General features: G+C 45.0%; 1 protein-coding gene across 7 annotated transcripts in view; it reads right to left on the bottom strand.

Annotated features, from left to right (window-relative positions):
* The window catches only part of EML6 (EMAP like 6), an 86,392-nt gene that overhangs the window by 50,708 nt on the left and 15,530 nt on the right, over positions 1–20,154 (bottom strand). For all 7 annotated transcript variants that reach the window (XM_050316978.1, XM_050316979.1, XM_050316973.1 and 4 more), the window contains 6 exons: positions 11,523–11,682; positions 7,858–7,956; positions 6,587–6,655; positions 4,294–4,479; positions 2,599–2,734; positions 180–381 (listed from right to left, as the gene is read on the bottom strand). In XM_050316978.1, coding sequence (XP_050172935.1) covers positions 180–381; positions 2,599–2,734; positions 4,294–4,479; positions 6,587–6,655; positions 7,858–7,956; positions 11,523–11,675 — 845 coding nt within the window. In that variant the 5' untranslated portion in view covers positions 11,676–11,682. The remainder of the gene's footprint in view (positions 1–179; positions 382–2,598; positions 2,735–4,293; positions 4,480–6,586; positions 6,656–7,857; positions 7,957–11,522; positions 11,683–20,154) is intronic.

Below are 20,154 nucleotides of genomic sequence, written 5' to 3'. Positions count from 1 at the left end.
CAAATTCTGATTATTTTTACATGATGTGTGGAGCCCAAATATGAAGGCTGAAGAGAATAAGCAAAGGTGCTAAGAAAAATAGAGGGGAAACAAATTTTTCTTAATAGAAGAGCAGAAAATAAATCAACTACAAACGACTGTGCACGTGAATGATAAGAAATAAAGAGCCCCATCCTTACCGTACGGATCGGTCATCGCTGCCCGTGACTGCCAAGGGCTTCTTGGGGTGCACTGCCAGGGCCCAGAGCTCCCCCTCACAGTGCCCCTGCATGATCAGCATGGGCTTGTCTCTCTCTCTCACCAGCACCTCGAAGATCTCGCTGTCCTGAGTGCCTGCCAGCAGCCTGTCAGCCTTCCAGCACACGCTGCGGATGGACAGACCTGCCGGGACACAGGCTGTGCTTACACTTACCCACTTCAGTCACAAGGGATTATTGCAAACAAACAAAACATCCTCCCTCCCAAACTCCAAACCAAGAGAATTTGGCTTTGGGTAACTTTCAGAGAGCTTGACCTCACTCCACAAATCTGACCCTGACTCTGGGGCTGGAATTTCAGTAACCACCAGCAGGTTGAGCCATTTGGTGGCATTGGCTGGCCAACTGCTTGCAGTGCTTGTGTTTTCTGTTCCAGGACATGAAAATTCCAGTTTGGGTAATGGGTCTAGATGTTGTGAGATGGGAATGAATAAAAAAATCCATTTGTCATGTACTCAAGGTCAGCCAGACCATCATTTTAACATACTTTTGGAACCAAATACTTAATATAATTACCGACTGGCCACATAAATAAAATATTCTCATCTCCCGAGAAGGTCAAATTCATCTTCATTTAATTTCTTGTCCATCTCCAGTAGCTTTTAATTTTGATAATGTCCCTGTGTGACCTAGCTACATTCACCCAGAAGTTCTGACTCCCATCCTTGATACACACCAGTGAGCACACAAGGGATGGAATCCAGACAATAAATGGAAAGCGGGCATTGATAAGTTTGAGAACACAAAGCACACCTTTGGATGTGGGAAAGGCAATGTCCTCTGGGACACCCTGCACACAGAGATTAGCTGTTATCAGGGTTTGTTACTCATACACCTCTACATTTCAGTACAGAGCCAAGCCTGTGATCAGATTGTTGCTGCTGCTGCATCTCATTTAGAAGTGTTCAGTGCCCTTCAGTGCAGGATGACTGAGGAACAGTAAATCCAGGGGGTAAAAAAGGGCTTCCTTCAAATGATGGTGACAGGGTGTAAGTCAGGCTTGGATTTCATGACCTGCAGTCACCCCCAAGGTCCTCATTTTTTATAGCTGCAGTCAGAGCAGCAGCCCCACCACATTTTTCACAGATGTCCTTTTCCTTAGTGCCAGTGATTATCCCTATGGGCACATCATCTTTGGCTAAGCTTGGACAAAATTCTGCAGACTTGCTTAAGGCAGTTTCTTGAACCATTAAAGTAGGCACTGTTGTAAATGCTGGGCTTTTTTTAATGACAAACATAAACCTGAAGAATTTTAATGCTGTAAAAACAGTATTCTAGTTTGAGTTTTTAGAAATCAATTAACTTCTCAATTTTTAAAAACTGTTCTAATTTTTATATAAGTCCAAAGGGCAGCTCAATTCACTTTCCACAAATGAAAATTGTTATTGCTTTTGCCAGATGGGAAAAACCTCTCCTGCCTGTCTCAGCCCTACAGGTGCTGCTGCAGTGCCTGGTTCTGCTCAGCTCCTCTCCTCAACATGTTCTGTGCCCTGGAGCATTTAGGAGATGGCAGAAATCAGGACATCAAGTCAGAATGACTCCATGGCACGTCTGATGAGGATTCACCGTCAGTAGAACTACAGTCAATTATTTCTCCACAAATTTTAGGAAGAATTACAAAGCTGCTGTAAATGGTCATTTAACAGGAACCGTTACTGGTTTCCAGAAGATTCATGGTAAACGTTATTGCTTTGGCTGCAGAAAGCCACATAAAGCCATGACTGCAGAGCAAAGGGGCTCCTGGTTGGGTGTGCTGGGCACCTTTGTGAGGTTCAATTCCATGGGTGAGCACTGCAGGGAGGCAAAGTTCCTGGGATCCCTGGAGACTGCGAGTGCTCTGGGAGCCCACTCATAAATTGATGAGTAAGCTCAGAGGAAGCAGCATTACAGTCAACAAATATGATGATCACCAATTTAATAACATTCTCTCTCACAAATCTGCCAAGTGCTACCATTCCAAATGCACTACTGGAGTGTTCAGATGGTCACTCAGCATCTTTGAGAGTCGGGTTCCAGAAATCTCAATTAGTCAAATGAATTGTAATTAATTAATTAATCAAGGGTTACCTAACTCCATTCTCTTATCTTTAGGTGTTTAATTAGCTTTTACTTATCTTCCTGCATTTGCATGGTGGGGAGCATCCCTCTGTTTATACCATGAACCACAGAAAACTCCTCAGGCTACAGCGTTGTCAGAGACAAAGGGGGATACAGATCCAAAAACACACACAGTCATTAAGCAAAAAAATCAGCAGCATGCAGAGACATTTATGCTTCACATTCAGTGTGTCATAATCCATTAGCCAGATGTGTAAAAGCTATTAAAGGAACAGCTCATTACCTTTGTACCCTTGTTCAGTCTCCCTGAGATCAATTTTGGTAATTGGTTTGAACTCGGTGTCCCACAGCCGAATGCAGCCGTCTCTCCCTCCGGTGGCAAAGCCTTCCTCACAAGCATACATACTAAAAATTCCAGCCTGTCAACCGATGGATAACAAGTCTTAAAGGCCTTTACAACCCACTGAAACACACAGAGCAATTCTTTTGGAACAGACTCTTGTTAAAGGCCAGAAGCTGCTGGGCAGCAGGGTGTTGTCTGTCCCCAAAGCACAGCAGCACACACAGCTTTTATTTCAAGTGCTCCACTTCAGTGGTTTCTGCAGAAAGCTTTGGGCCAGCAGCAGTGCCATGGCCTGTTTGCAGAACTCCAACTTTGGTGTAGTTAACATTATGCCAAGGACAATGAAATAAAAAATGGTACACTTAAAATGAGTTCCCCAGAATAAACCAAACCAAGCAAAGGAGCAGTACAGTGTTCTTACAGGAGCAGAGTTGACCGAGACATTCTCTCATGAGTTCAGTTCAGACATCGTTGGGAACCCAACAGGAACTCAAAGAGTGTCAATTCATGCTCTTGGTTGAAAACAAGTTTCTATCACACTTTGGATTTCTTCTTCATTTTTGAAAATGCCTCATGACTGCTGACTGTGCTGGACTACCTTGGAATAGCTCAGGGAGCGCCTGCTGAGCCAGGATTTTGTCAGGAAAACCTCTCACTTAAGAGACAAGTTGAACTGCACAAAGATTAATACAATGGAGAGAAGAAAGTATTCCAAGTGGCCTTGTGCAATTTCTTAATGAAGTCATATTTCTAGTTATTAATTACATAGAGATTAGAAACTGGGCAGGAGAATGCATATTAGCCATGGCAAATCCCATAATTTATCACATTACATCAAAAGAGATTGCATTTAATCATTCTAATGCATCTAAATAAAATTCTGCACATCTCCTACAGGGGGTTATTGTTTGCTAAAGACATTTCTGTGTTATTGCAGCTGCACATAAGGTGGAATTTCACAGAAGTTCCTCCCACTGACACTGAGACTCATCACCCCTCGCTGCTTTCATAAATTAGGGGTTACTTCTATAAACAACCATCACACTTAGATCTCACTTGAAGAGCTTCTCTGAATCCTGGCAAAGGGGCAACATCAACAATTTTGGGAAGTCAGGAACAAAACATTGTTTGCAATGCTCTTTCTAGAGAGGTCACCATAGTGACAAGTGCTGAATTTCATATCACTCTTCTAAGGAAAACAGCCTTACTTCCTTTAGTTCAAAAAACCACACCAGAGTGCCATTAACCACAGTTACATTGCAAATAGGAGCTGTTCTCAAATACATTTGAAATAAGACAAGACAGTCCCACTGTGCCTTCACTGCAGCAATAACAGAGAGGTAAATTTACTATATTAGACTGGTTAGAAATCTAACAGCATCCTATACGTTCCCCTTTCACTCTGTATTAAGAGAGCTCCAAACTGGGGGTGTGTTATGAAGCCAATTGGACCAAACTGCCTTTGGAATATGGCGTGAATGCAAATTCCCAGATTCAACAGGTTTATTCCACACTGCAGCTCTTATGAAGAGTCAGTCCCCAGTGCTGGGAATTTTAGTGGTAAAATTCTATTTAAAACCAGGTAATCTGCTTACCAGCTATCGGTAAGTAAACTGACACGAGAAGCCCACTCACACTGTGTGCTCCCTGGATGGTGCGCACCAGGTTCAGTCCCTTCCACACGTAGATGTCCCCGTTCAGAGCCCCGGAGTAGGTGACATCTTCTTTGGCACATGCCAGACACAGGATGGTTTGGAGATCTCCCGTTTTACCAAAGATTCCCCTCTTTGCCGTCAGGGCGTTCCCGCACAGCGTCCAAAACTGAGGAATGCAAACGGCACGTTAGGAAAAGTCCCGGCAGGATTTCTGGTTTCCACAGCAGTGTGCAGCTCTCAGATGTACAGCCTGACACAGCGGTGTCTGGGCAGACACCAAACCCAAAGGAAATCAGGCAGCTGTTGAGGAGGTGAGGCACAAAGCTGCCTCACTACTGCCACACCACCCCTTCCCTTCTCCCACTGGCTTGATCAGGTGTTGCTGGCAAAAGCTGTCCATACAAGTGCATGTTTTTAAAGTCAGGAACGTCCCATTTTTCTTGTCTGCAAACCTTAAAACACAGCTGAAGTGCCAAAGTACTTTATCTTACACAACTTGTGTGCTGGAGCAGGCATTTCTGCCCTTCTCTGAGCACTGAGAGAGATGTGACCCTCAAAATATAGTTACAGTTACTGAGAAACCATCTGCTCCAGGGAGACTGAAACACTCCAACGTGAAACAACTCTGTGACTGAGAGTAACAGGTTCCCCAAGTGTGGAACGGGGACCTGCTTGGCTTCTACAAGGCATTAACATTCTGCAAAAAAGAGTCTAAGACTGGTTGGGGAAGAGAAAAAGAGAGGAGAGAAATTAAAGTTTGTCTTAGAAGGTTGTCCTTAGTGCTGAGAAATATCTTATTATTTCTTTTTGAATCACAGTGCATAATGTCCATCTCATCCCTACTTTATATGCCTGATGAATTTTTAGGTATTTTTCTTCATACTTATAAAATGTGCCATAAAATTCCTATAAAGTTGAAATCCAGAAAATCCTTGGACTGATGTTTTTTACTTCTCTATTTCTAATTCAATTAAATTTTCCCTTTGCCTCTTAACATGAGCCAGTTTAGAAGGCAGAGGGACTCCTGCCCCTGGGGAGTAAAAGTTAAACTCTCCTCCCTGCTGCTCAGCAGAGGAAGGGTGGGAGGGCAGGCAGGGTGACAGGGAAAGGGGGAGGGAGGATCCCGAGCCCAGTGGAGATTCCTTGGCTCCAAGGCTTTCCACAGCTCCTCATTCCTGCTCAGCCAAATGAGCCAACAGCCCTGCCGTGCCAAAGGAATAAGTGGTGCCATTCCCAAGCCTCAGCCCCAGTTCTCCCGGTGACACCATTGCTTTAGAGCTGTCATTACCACGTTGCCACAGCCTCACACTGAACAAAGCTCAGGCAGCTGTGGGAGCCCCACTGGGGGGAACACGGAGTCATTTCCCCTCCATGCTGCCTTTTTTGTTCTTTTTTGGCGTGTCTTTATCTCCATGTATTTACAGTGCTGGTAATATGTGTGCTCAGGGTAATTATGGCCGTTTTAAGCAGGAGACAGGTGCCAAACAAAGACAGGTTTTGGCAAACAGCTTGCAGAATACAACAGATGGTATCGCTGCTGCCAAAACCACCCACAGTTTGAAAGCAGTGGTGGTTTTAAGGGCACGAGGAACCAGAACTAGAGATATTAACTGGTTTCCTAAACTTCTAGTTAAAGCTCTTCCCACCCCAGTCATGTGAAATAATTGCCATCTGTTAGAAATGTTTTTGATGAGACAGGAGAAAAATAGAAACCCGAAGGGAATATTGGCAAACAAGGATTCCTTTCTAAGCTTCCCACAGGCACGAGGATGTTTTCCCCTAAACATCTAGGAGATATCTGGGTCTGTATTTAAAACACTTCCAGAGAAGGTGACTTAGAGGGAGCAAAGAGTGGGGCACTGGAGTTCTCATCTCTGCAGGTGTTCCTACCAATGCTGGCAAGGAGAGGCCAAAGAGAGGTCACTCCACTCACACGTTACTTAGTTCATCCTACAGCTGCTCAGTGATTCTGTGTGATGCTTGAGGAGAGAAACCCCTAAAGGCTCAGGCAATTTAGGTGAAATGGAGAGGACACAGAAAACCAAAATTACAAGGATATAATGAGGATTTCTCCACCTTGCTTGTTCAGGGAACCTGCACCTCAGTCACTGCTGAATGCCTGAACTGGCTTCAAACAAAAAGTTTTGCCAAAATGTTCACAGAGTAATGAAAGAAAAGCTTAAATTGTCTTGTGTTTAGGGCCCTCATCGTGTAAGAGCACAGATTTTGTTTGTGCAAGCACTTTTTGCAAGTAAACAATAAGAGCTCTTTACCTTTATGTGTTTCACTCCACAGCTGACGATTCTGTTTGGCTGATACTGATCCCAGGAAATATCAAATATCTGTTAAGAAGTACATTAAGCTGGTATTTTAAATTACACAGTAATTGCATGTAGGTTCAGTTTGCTTTTACCAGTGCTTAGCCATGATTTCTGTTGGAACATATTACTAAAAATGAAAGGACACTCTTGAGGTAAATCTGGAACTCTGTAATCAAAGATTAAGGCAAACATGGAGGGCTCCTCACACAGTTCTGAGAACACACCTCATCCCTGGCTCCACACTACCAATCCATTCCAGCTGCAAGGTGTTACTGAATAAACAATATATAGATAGGCATTCTTTCCCACTCCCTCTTTTTTTGGAGTGTGAAAGTCTACTGGGACTAAGATTTTAGTACTTCTTGCCTGTCCTGGAGTCTTCTGCTAATTCAGAACCTGATCTTGTACCTACTGAGGTCAGTAGCAAAACTTCCACTGGTGTAACTGGGAAGTGAATCAGTTCTGAAAGAGAAATTCAAGAAGGACTGAGATGCTGTTGTGTTGGGAACACTGCAGGCAAAAATGAACTACCAGATTATTCAGCTGACACACAGGATGCAGACAGACTGTATGTCACACCAGCTGTAGGGAAGGGCTCAGTCTGCTGCTCTGCATGCAGTATGTGTAGTAAAGCACTGTAATACCCCAATATTATAACATTAAAACATGGTATAACACCATAACACAGACACAAGAACAGTTGTCAGACTGTGCCCATAATTTATTTCAATGCATGCATCCATGTGCTTATGGATGTCAAGGAGGGCTTTTGCCTGTGTTAAACCTGGGTAAAACATTTCCTAATCCTGAATAACGTTCAGAATTCCAGCCTGGTCAGTTCTCACCTTCGTTGAAATTATGAGCCCTTAACTGACGTTAACAGATAGAAAATGAGTATTTACCCTAATGAGGTTGCTTCTACAGCTGACTGTTTTAAGCAAAACTAAAAGGGAATTAGTTCAGTCTGTCTTTTTGACATCCTGAGAGAAAAGATGATCTGTGCCCCCTGAGCTCCCGTTCCTCATCTCCTCCGAGGAGCTGCAGCTCGCCCTGCTCGGTGTGTGGGGACAGAGGGTTTCCCTGCCAGGCTCTCTGCCAGTGCTCTGTGTGGGGCACAGGAGGAGCAGTAAATCCCTTGTGCAGCATTTCACAGCCTGGGGAAGGCCCCAGAGTCCCTCTGCACGAACCCACCCAAAGCCCCGCCCGGAGCCCTCCCACCATACCCGGTCCGAGTGGCCCGTGGCCGTGGCCAGCAGCTTCCCCCTCCTCCAGTCCCACACGCACACGGTGTTCTTGGCGTCCAGCCCCACGGAAGCCAAACGCTGTGGAGAGAGCAGGGATGCAGTCAGAGGAAAAGCAGCTCCAAACCACCGCGCTGCAGTGCCCGGGATTGTTGCCCGAGTGGATTTCCCCTCGTGTGACCTGTGTGTGAACTCCCTGGCACAGGCACAGACAGTCACACTCAGCATTTCCTCACTGGGAGAGCACCGAAATGCCTCCCTTTTCCAAAAGCTTATTGATCCCAGGTACAACGTTTCCAGGGAAACTCTGACCATGAAGGGTCTGAGGGGCTTGTTTCAGGTGCACTTTGATTATTAATTTGAAAATAAAATCGAACAGGAAATAAAGGCTCTCACTATTTCCAGCTCCCATTTTGTTCATTATGTTCATTTTGTTGGGCTTTAGAATCAGAACTGGATGTACTTTTAGTAATTGTCTTTTACAGAGCTTAGTGTATCAAATTACCAATTAAAATAGCTAAAATTAGTAATTAGTAACCAAGCTAAATCAAAGTTCTATTGATAATCAATTAAAATAATTTTAATACTTTTCAATCTCAAAAATACAAGAAATAAAAAGACCAGAATAAAACAGAAGGGAAAACCTGGAAGGGAAAAGGCAGAGAGCATTTTATTTGCCCTTAGCAACCTACACCTGCCAGGGGTCTGGCTGTACTGATCACAACACAAGCTATTTTTCATGGCACCTTCACTGATCGCAACTTTTTCTCACCATGGAAACCACGGCAGCACTTCCAGCATCTCTTAGGTCCGTGCTGTGACCAACCCCAGAGCTGAACTGTAACTCCCAGTCAGGAAACCATCCCTGGGGGTAGATGGGCACTGAAAGTACTACAGAAACTAAGAGATATTTGCTGTTTTCTTTTAAAGTGGTCTGCTGAGGAAGGGCTCCTGCTGGCAGGAAAGTGAGAAATGCTGAATTTCCCTTTTGCCTGGAACGCTTTTAGTCCTCCTTCTGGAAGAGCATTTGCCAGAATTCTATTCAGAGAATTCACAGAACTACCAGAAGAAAGTATCTGCCAAGTAGTTTATGCACATAATTAACAATTATTTTTAAATCTACACAGATTTAGAAGATGTGGCTAAAGAAGCCTAGTGCTACCTAATGAAAAACTTAGAAATATATGTATGTATTATGGCAGTGCCCCCCTCACTCCACTAAAAATAAGTTTCTTTACAAACCACACAGAAAGGGTTCATCTAAAACAGAGTAGAAACTGAACTGTGCAGTATTCACAAAATATTTCATTTAAGACATCTGTTTTATAGGTAATTCTGTGAAGGGGAACTGTTGGTACTTTTAGGGAGAAATTATAGTTAATTCTTGATTTAACAAATGACATTTTTAATTACAGGCAAACTGACAGCTTCTCATTAAACATCTGAACCAAATGCAGTTCCCCTCCTGCCAAATGGCATCTCCTGCTCAGACAGAAGAAGCCCAAACTAAAATCCTGCACTTTAAACTTTAAACCCCAGCATCACTCCCAGCAAACACATAAAGCAGGACATTTTGGAGGGATCCAGGGAGGGAGTGCAGCAGAACCACCCGGGCTCTTCGCTCTGGGCCGTGGAGCTGATGGAGTCACCGGAGGGAAGAGCACGGCTCTGACTGCACTGCTGAGCTGAGCTGTGCTCTGGGGCTGAACCCCAAACCTGCCTGGCTGTGGCAGCCCCTGGGGGGCAGGGAAGGCAAGGTCTGCATTACAGGGTGCAGGCAGAGTGTGCACAGCCTGTTTAGCCCCATCACAGACTCCAGCTCCCCTGGCAATGCTGACCAAACAAACCAGCACTGCTGCAGCTCTGAATTCCAACTACCCAGAGCTTCCTCCCCTGCCCTTTAGCTGGGGCTCAGCACAGCAGCTGCTCCTGCAAAGCCAGAGGAGCAGCAGAAAGCCAAGGTGCATCATCCATATTTATGTGTTCCAGCACTGCTCTTCCTCCAGACAGAGAAGCATTCAATGCAAATCTTTATTTCCAGAACAAACTGCAGGTTCTGCAGCCCCTCCGGGAACAGAACTGTTCCTGTTCTGCAGGGGCAGCCCAGCACTGAGTTGGGGGGTTAATGACAGCCAGACCCCAGCAGGACCTTCACAAAGGTCTAAAAAAAAAGTGTATCCACCAGGCCCTGTGAAGTTAAAAATGAGGGGGATAAATGAAGAACATGCAGTTCTGAAGGAATATTACAGCTCTGGAAATTTTGTTCTGTTGATCTGGGAGCTTTCTCATGTGAGAGTTTTATTCCACAATTCCAAGGACCACATTTTTCATTAATTAGTATTGGCACAGGAGATTGTAGAGAAAATGTCTTTACCTTAAGAAAATTGGAGGAATATCACTGAAAACAACCTTAAAATAGAAAGTTAGTTCCAATTTTCAATGGTGAAATATAATCCGTGGTGGTGTTTAGAACTCAAGTTATCCAATGTTTTTAACCATGTTAAAGGCATCAGCTCATGCTGATGTCCTTCATTTCAGACTCCAAGCTGAATACACACAAGCTAAGGCCCTCCAAAAGTACTTTTATTTCATGTGAGAATACATTTGATGCCTTGAAGGTCAGTTCTGAGCTGAGACAGAGCTCAGAATAAATAAATAAAGAATAAATACTAACCATTTAATTATACTAATACTACTAATAAAGCACTGTGTGGTCAGTGGGAGAGTAGCAAAGTAGAGGACAATAAAGCACTTCAATAGTCAGCAACCCATCTAGGACACGACTTTAAGAAAATCTTTGAAAGGCCAGGACATGCCACAGTTCTGCCCTGCTGGGATGCAACTTTGAGGTCCAGGACATGCAAACCCAGGAAGGATCCGTGCAAGAATCCAGCTGGCAGCTCATCTAAGCATCCCTAAGAACATTTTAGCAACCAGCTGTGAAGTGTTACACATGGAGACTCATCAGGACACCAGTAATGACAAACTGCACACACGGATATTTATAAAGCTCTGTGAAGTATTTCTCAGGTAGGTGAATTTTAGATCTCTTTCCCTCCTACTTCATTCCCAACTGCAAGCTTTTAATAGCTCACCTCCAGGGGAAATGTGTTTAGCTGTGACAAGCCCAGCTGTGAGCAGCCCACCATTTCCTTATATTTGAAATTTTGCCTCAAAATATCCCCCTAACCAATGCCATTGTGCACAGCCACGCTCAGCCCTGACCCCGTTACTCAGTTAAACTGCCAGGGCACCCCAGCCCAGGAGCCTCTCCCAGCAGTGAGATCAGTGCAGCTCTGCTGCCAGCGAAGCTGCAGGGCTGGGAGGGCTTTACCAGGAGCCCACTTCTTGGAACAGCAGGTGACAAGGAGGAGGTGAAGCCATCACAGCCAAACCACAGAGGGGCATTTCTGCCCTGGGTATTTGCCCAACACCCAGAGCCTCCCCTGGAGTGGGATGCCGGGTTTGGTGTTTCCCTCCAAACCCTTCAGCAGGAGCCGTGTGTGCAGCTGTCCCACGGTAACTGCAGTGATGACAGAACCCAAGGCCTTGAGCTGGCACTGCAACCACACCACTCCAGCCATGCAGAGCGAGCCCAGAGCACCCCAGGGAAGCAGCACCGAAGCCCCGCGGGGCGGGGCACCCACCTGTCCGTCGGAGTCGAAGGCCAGGCAGGCGACGCCGTGCGTGTGCGCGTCCTTGAGCACCGACACCGTGTGCAGCCGCAGCGAGTCCCAGACGCAGATGTAGGGCTCCTTGCCCACCTGCCCCGTGGCCACCAGCGTCCTGTCGGGGTGCATGGCGAGGCTGCGGCACAACACGCAGGGAGGCACAGTAAATACACCTTTGAGCCAGCACAGAGGCACACAGAAAAATTACAGTAAAAATCACTTGGGTTTTTTAGTTCCAAACCCATCAGCTCCTTCTGATTTATCGGAATGATGTAACAACTGTGTTCAAAACTCAGCCTGTTCCATTATTTACTTTCAGGAATGTTCTGCTGACATAACATGACGAGTGTAGAATACAATTTATCCTGTAATAATACTTTCAATAGAAAAATTAAGCAAAACCATGGGCAGTGTTCTGGTTGATAAGCTGATTGAACACAGACCTGTAGCTTAGTCTTTCATAGTTTTATGAAGTCAGTGGATGATTTTCTACAATTTATTCCTCTTTTGCCTTCAGCTCAAATGTTCTGAAATAAGGATCAGAGGCTGAATAATGAGTATTCTTCACAAGAAATCCTCTCATCTTCAAATGTTTAAAGACAGCAATCTCAGAAGAGACACAGCAATAAATTGTTTCACCAGAATCAAGCCATAATTCCGTTCACAACTCTTCAGATACAAAAATAATAATAAACCCCCTCTGTAATGTCATATGAATACAAAGGGAGTTTTACAGTTATCCAGGAAACAAATGGCTGAGTGTGTGAGCTACAGATGGAATAAGGAAAACCATCCTATTAATAAACTGGCACTCAACAGATGGCCATGGGGAGCTGAGGAGTTCTGCTACCCCAGGAATAGGTAATACTAATTATTAAGAAGAATTAACCAAAAAAAATAAGGAAGTTTCACAGACATACATATTCAATTTTAATCAAAAACCTTCAAGAAGTTTCACCAACATAAGTGTTTTATTTCTTCACGTTAAAGAACAATTCCTGGGAAAAGAACCATTTTAGCCCAGCTGAATGGTTTTATCTCCCCCAGGCCTGGGTTGTACATCAGACTGTGTCAGAGTTCTCCCCAGTCCTAAACCTCTGAGGGGAACGAAGGGGGACGCCTCACACTTCAGGTGTGATACCTGTAATTAAGTTAGAACACTTTCCTTCAATGGTAAGAACCAGAGGAAAAGATTAATTGGGCTAATCTCTCCCTGCTAGAACAGAACTTAATTACCTGTGCCACCCTTCAGCACAGAGCAGCTCTGGCACAGCAGACCCTCCCCTCCTGCACTGTGGGAGGAACAATCCCCACAGCATAAAGGTGTCTGTGCTGAGTGTTTGTGCTGTTTGTCTGACCCCGTTTGACGCATGACATCACCCAGTGGGGGGCTAAAATTAGGGAGCACTCTCAATTCTTGGCCCCCAGTGAGCAGTGCGATTTCCCAGCCCCCTGAGGACACTCATCTCCCCAGCAGCCTTCCCAGTGCTCTCCGCCTGCCCACGCTCAGTCTGGCTCTTGGGTAACCAAGGGTTTATTTTTGGCAGGCAGAACAGTGGGATACAGGAAGGAAACAGAGCCCATTTCCAGAGCAGCTCCTGGGACTGTCTGATACCTGGGTGTGACTTACACGTGCCATGGGTGTTCAACTACAAGAACTCTAAGTGCACTATACAACATCTCTGCTGGGTGGGTCGTGTGCTGTCCTCAGGGGCAAAGATTTCCTGCTGGCACAGGCTCCCTCCCTGCCTTCCTAAAGGAGGATAAACTTCACTGCTTGTGTTTGGAACTGTTAAGATGCATTTATGCAACTTTTGTAAGTAATTAGACCATTTACAGTGATACCACATCCCTCTTTGTGCCACTGGAAAATACTGAAATACTATTATATTGTATTTATAGGAAAATATGATTGGAAGAGAGAAGGTATTCAAACAGCAATGTATGGTGCAGAAAACATTATGAGGGGATTAATTCCTATTCCTTCTACAGGGAGAACAAGACCTAAGCAGGGTGGGCAGAAGAAATTTCACAAGAGATTTTCACCCTGTTTTGCAGGTTTGAGAGAAAAGGCCATGAATTCCCTCTTGTAAAAGGGCTCGGGGTGGAAACAGAGGGGCTCAAAGCCCCTTCCCCCCAGGACTGGCCTTGTCTCTGTGTAACAGCAGCAGGAGCTGCACACCCAGCACAGAGGCAGAAGGGCCCATCCCTCCTGCTCTCCTGAGCTCCTGGATGCCCCTGCACAAATTCCAAAAGATGTGTCTGCAAACAATCTCTTAGATCCACGTGCCTCCACAGGCCCCTCTTCAATGCAAACAATCCACCTAGGATGAGGCAATAACCTGAGGTAACCTTTAACATTCCACCTCAGTAATAAAACAGCCTGTGAGGAAGAGGAGTTTTCAGGGAGCACTTCCTTTTCCTTCCCTTTCAAGATCAGCAGTCCTGGATGGAGCATCCAAGGCTGGCAGCCTGGTAATTCAGGATAATTAGAGATGCCAGACACGTGTTCCAGCAGGTCTGATGAAATGCTTTATAAAAGTCATTAGTGGATCCATCTGGTCTGGGGGCCTTGCCAGATGGTAAACTCTTCCTACCTCCAGTTTCTGTTGCAGCAATATCCTGCTCCAAGAGTTTCTTTTTCTTTGAGAACCACATCAGAATTCCAAGAGACAGAAAGTATTTGTTTCTTGTCTACACTGTGTTTCAGTCCACACTGGTTTTCTGTAACAGGTTCCCTACACTTATACAGCACAGGGCTGAAGTTTAAAACCATGGCAGAACGAAGTAGAAAAGTTTAGACATGGAATGCAAACTGCTCCTAGTAGCCCAATATTCAATTGTTTGATTGAATCAAACGTTAAATTGTAATTTCTGTATTTAAATTGTTCCCAAACTGCAGATAAAACAATTTTTCTTTCCTAAAGCACACAGTTGAGGAACCAGAGAATTATAGATGCTGGAAAGAATGGATGAGTGGGAAGAACAAAAAGGGGATGAGGGAATTGATGGTTGAGGAAGTTCCAAGGAGAGAACAGAAAGCTCAGGGGAGGTTTAATGATAGTCTTTTCAAACCTCAAAAGCAGTTACACAGAAAGTGGGGGTGCTCTTTTCACAAGGATGCACAGGGAGAGGACCAAAAGCAAGAGACACGAGCTGCTTTGTGGGAAATACTATCTGGATACAAGGAAAACATTCCTCATCCTAAAAACAACGATGGGGCTGGGTTGCCTAGAGAATGGCAGAAGTGGTTCAGGACTCACTTGACAGGACCCTGTATGGCCTAATCTAAGGCTCTTGGACTGGATGAGTTCCAGAGCCCCTTCCAAACCAGACTCCAAATGGTTCCAAAAACTGAAATACATCAGCAAAGTCTAAAGTAATCCAAGTAAAAATGCATTTTGGCTCACAGCAGTTTCCCTGCATTAGATAATTGCTCCCTGATGCTGCAAAAAGCAATTTCTGTTATCTTTAATACAGGCCTAGGGAATTGATGGAGATCTTGAAACGGGTGTATCAGATGAGAGGCAGAGGTTTAGAACTCACCACTCTGGGCCTTTTAAATCTATCACTGCACTACCCTATCTATCAGGGAGGCAAAACACTTTGTCACTGCAGCAGCCAAAGGCTGAACATTTGCTTTTATAGTTTCGGTGCATAATATTTTATATTTTCTAATTTGGATGCCACATTAAATTGGATCTTTTTATAACCATCCTATTAACTATTCTTTGTTCATACAAACTCTAACTCGTTTCCAGAACGTCCCACCTGACAAAAAACCAATTGCTTTTTGAAAGAGGAAACAAACACCCAGAGTTGAGAGTGGAGTCACTGCCTGCTGGCTGAAATCCCTGTGTCAGGACTTGTCCTCCACCTCCTGACAGTGTAATTCAGCCTGAATTTGGAATAACGTTCATGTTTAGATACATCTCTACAGAACTGTGCTTTCTGTTAAGGGAGACTTGGGGACAGGCAGACACTGTCTGTATGATTAATTCTCTTCAGATATCCGTGAAAGACTTAATGTTTCTTGTTCAAAATCAGCTACAACCCCCCCAGTTTAGCAGAACAGAGAACACAGCAGGTCTCGCTCAGAATTTAGGTCAAACTTGTGAAGTACTCGGGCACAGACTGCTGTGCTCCAACACCAGACACATAAATAAGATGACAACCATTTTTCTGAAGACTTTTTCTCTGTAACAAAAAATATCTCTGAAGAAAAAATAACTCCAAGAGGCTCCAATCCTGCCCCAACATGACCATTATGTGCCAGCAGGTGTCTTCTCCGTTGCTGCCTCCTCCTGCTCCACGGTGCCAGTTGTGAGAGAAGGGAGCAGCATTCCCAGGATCCTGGCAGCCCAGCAGGGGTGTCTGAACAGCAGGATCCTCTCAGCCAACAGAGCTGAGCATAGGGCTGTGTTCTGGTCAGCGAAGAACACGCTCCCTACTCAGCAATTCCTCACCTCCCAGGACAAAAGGGGTCTCTCCCCTCGGCTGTGGGGTCGAAGGGAACTCTGCACAGACAGAGCAGCATCAGCAGCAAAGTGAGGCAGATGCAGGCTGAGCCCAGGGGTGGTGGTAGCCCCAGGCACACAGAGCCTCTGTGTGCACGTTTATTCAGTGCAGTGCAGCCAATGCACACCCTCAGCCAGCTGAACTGCTTGTTCCACAGCTGAACATAGAGCTGTAGCAACGCTTTTAAATACACTAAATACTGCCACGACACTTGCAAACAACTCCAGTACAGAACATATTTATCCTGACAGAAAAAGAATATAAATGTTGATAGAAACACTGTAATGGTGAAATTTTAATTTACTGGCTTGAATTTTATATGGTAGTATCTTGTTTATATATAACACAAAACAGGATATGTGTACAGAATTGTGGCTTTTTAAGATCATTTAGGCATTTTTAGGTCCAAGTTCTTCCTAACTGTCCTACCGGTTGTTTTCCCCTCCATACTCCCTGTGTAGGAAGCAGTGATACAGCTCAAGGTTCCAGCATTTACTCCCCACTCTGCACTGGCTTCCCACTTCCAAGCAGCCAGGCAGGATGTGGGAATTGCGTGGCCTGCCTTAGACAGTTCCCATCTGCTCCTGTGAGGAAGCAAACACCCCCAGCTCTGAGCGAAGGCACTGCAGCCCCACTGACATCACCGTGCTAGGCCTGGCCCCCCGCCGGGCTCGGCCCCAGAGCCAGCCCACGGTGAGTCCCGAGGAAGCAGAGGGGAGCTTGGCTGGTGCAGCACAGGGGCTGGGAGCACACACTGCCACAGGTGCTCCAGTACTCTCTCAGTGCCCTGGGAACCCAAGGAGTACTGGGACATAGATTTTATTTCTGTTTTCCAGAGCTCAGCAGGGGTAGAAAGGTGACAGAAGCACATGAAGTTATAACCACCCCTGCCACTCTTCATCCTTGGGGATTCCTGCTGACCGGCTCCTCCTGCCAGTGTTGTTATTCAAGCCCACGGAGTTATTCCCCCACATTTCAACAAGGTTTGTTCATCAGAAGTCCTGACAGATCAGGCCCAAAAGGCCACACAAGCCAAGTAGAACGTGGAATTTGTCGTGGCACCAGGAGCTACAGAGGGGTCACAGAGTCAGGCCAAATTCAAAGAATAAATGCTTTTGATCAAGTGATTAAAATTTCCTCAATTTTCCAGGAGGAAAAATAAACCCTTCAAATGTAACGCTTTGAGTAAAACCCTTCTGCTCTTTAATTAAGGCCAGCTCTGATTTACACTCACATGGATCTGTACACAGCAGAACTGGGCAGATTTCCTAAAGGGGAAGGGCCCTGCAGCACATCCTGCAGCACTGGGGCTCCTCCAACACCATGGTCACACAGCTCCTGAAGGATTGATTTTCTCATCCATGTTCATCTCGGGGATATTTTGCAACCCTGAGCTTCTCCCAGCAAAAAGGAATTCCAGGAGATTTCCTCCAAAGCCCATTTAATGACACTGAAGGGAAATGGAAACAAAATGTCCTCGTGAATGGTGGCTTTTGAGCAACAAGTGCTCAGGGAATACACACAGTATATGAGCCCCACTACCCCAACGAGAAGCCATATTCCAGTTTTCCCATGTGTGCCCGGAGTTCCATTGAGACTAATTCCATTTGCACTCATAGGATGACTGCAGCTGCTGCCATATCTGAAAGGAACCCCCAAAATGACATCACCAGGGCATGTCCACAACTCTGGGGATGTGCCATGGTATGACTGCTTCTTCAAGGAAGACAAAGTGTTATACTGGAAACAGAGAACCCTGGTCTGTGATGCTGAGATAAAAGCAGCAACTTAAATGGTACCAGTAATTTCCCAATACATGGAAAACTAATTACACACTGCTGTTAATTGGTACTGCTCAACAGAAATCGGCAAAACTCTCATGTTCATCTGGTATAAAGAATTTGAAGGCCAGTCTGAACACTGTGATTGAAAATGCAATTTACACATCAGACAAAGGCTGTAAGTTGAGAAATCACTGTCAGATGCTGCTCCCTCCTTCATTGTCTGTGTTCACCCTGTTTCAGCCTGACTGCAGAAATACCAGAGCCAAACAGACACACAGACTGTGCACAGCCACTGGGAATCAAACCCTTTCTTTTTCCCATTTACCACATTCCGGGGCTGAGACAACTAAAAATGGCCTGAATGTAGCTGTGCCTTTTCTCCTAAGAGCAGAGATGTGATGATAATTCACATCAAGACAAGAGCTCCCAGACTGGTGGTCACAGTGAGCAGCAAGTCCTGAGCGCTAATTAATTGCCCACAGCATGGTGATGTCAATCACCATGGGAATCACCAAGGGACATGGGAAGAAAATCTTGGAAACAGGACAGGCAAAAGAGATAGCTGCAAAAAAGAGGAATCAAGAAGGAGCTGCAAAATGAGTAAGATACAGGAGACGTGATAAAAATAACAAAAAACCCCAGAGAACAGTCAAGGAGAAATGGAAAATATTACCAAGAACAAGGAAAAAACCCAGCCCTTGCCATAACTTCCCTGGACCACTCCCACTTTAATTTTCAGTTTAAGCAGTTTCGTCTCATCCAGTTGGAAATCCCCAGGTCTATTCACACTCATGACAAATGGTGTGGTGTGACAAAACTCACAGGCCCTCCTTAAAAAATCCACACTGGGATAACGACACTGTCTGCATAGGTTTGCCTCTCAGTGCTGATCAGAAATAGGGATTTTAAGCCCAGGGAAGGTGTTCCTACTTCAAGATGAATGCAGAGTGTGACAGCTGCATCCTACTTGGGCATCCCTCTTGTGACAATCCTGTCCCACCATATTTTAAGGTTAAGCACTTCAATGGAAAGAAGCAGAGAAGAGTAAGAGCCTGGTTCAATAATATATCAAATAAATGCACACCAAGGGGCATTTCACGGGTCAGAAGCAAATGACGGTTCTTTGTACACAGGAGGTCTACAGAAATGACAAATGTGGCAGTATCAAACGTGGCTGGAGAAAACATTCCTTTTTGGACACCTCAGAACAGGAGGAGTGTGCAGTGCTACTGAGCATGCTTTGCTCTCCCCTCAGAACGCTGCCAGCTGACACTTCTCATCTCCCAGCAAAGCAAAGCCAAGGCCAACAATCCTGTTACTTTTCAAGAAGGTGGTGTTGTACACCGGAGGATCATCAGACTGCACTGGGGGGGAGAAAAGAATCTTCCTGTGGAGAAGGGATTAGATCCTCTGTACTTTCTGAATGAGAACACTCCTGTGAGCTGTCAGGCCTCAGGGAGTAATGCACAGTACATGGGGGACGTGGAACCACTGCAGAACACTAGAATGGCTCTGGACTCTGAGCTTACACTTCCAGTGGATCCGTGGCAAAGTGAAGGAATCTCAGGTGTCTGAGCACCCTTGCCAGGCTTCTGAAATTCAGCTTTGCCAGTTAATTGTGGAGAACACAAACACTACGCCTAAAAATTCATAGATGGTTTTAAACAAGTACATCTTAATAAATCCATTTTCCCTTTTCTCTAACAATTCAAACAAGAAAGGTTTCTGTGTGGATTACTATCCACAAAACAGTTTCATTTTTCTGAGAAGTACACCTGCTAAAATAAATGTGATGGCTGTTATCTGGCTTCTACATCCTCTGACACAACCTGAAGATTTTTAAGTATGAAGTGTCTCTTTTGTGGGGAACAAATTGCACAAAAACCCTGTAAAACTTCCCAGACAACAGAATTAGTCTGGTTTCCCAGATGTAGAGACATGTAAAGACATGTCACCCAGCCATAGCTTATTATTAAAAGGTAGCCAAGTATCACTGCTTTTTAAAGCCAAAATACGAAACAATTAAGGATGAAAACCAACCCCTTGGCTTCTCTGTACTCTGCTATCCTCCTGATGATGAAGTTATGCAGTATCACGATAAACCCACCAAATGATTCACCAGTAACATACCAATGCTCTGCACACAGAATCTGGAAAGGTAAGTGCTAAAGCACCACAGAAACACAGATTTAATGCTGAACTTTACTCTTCTCTCCTTTCTACTGCAGGCTTGGGCAGTTCAGGGGTTTGGGGATTTTTTTTTTTATTTAAAAAAGCCTGAATAAGCAAAGGAAGCGCTTACCAGG

This window comes from Myiozetetes cayanensis, unplaced genomic scaffold, assembly GCF_022539395.1.
Source record: "Myiozetetes cayanensis isolate MyiCay16 unplaced genomic scaffold, myiCay2020 scf2-11, whole genome shotgun sequence".
In the NCBI taxonomy this organism is placed as follows: domain Eukaryota; kingdom Metazoa; phylum Chordata; class Aves; order Passeriformes; family Tyrannidae; genus Myiozetetes; species Myiozetetes cayanensis.
This window is presented reverse-complemented; position numbering and strand designations above follow the sequence as displayed.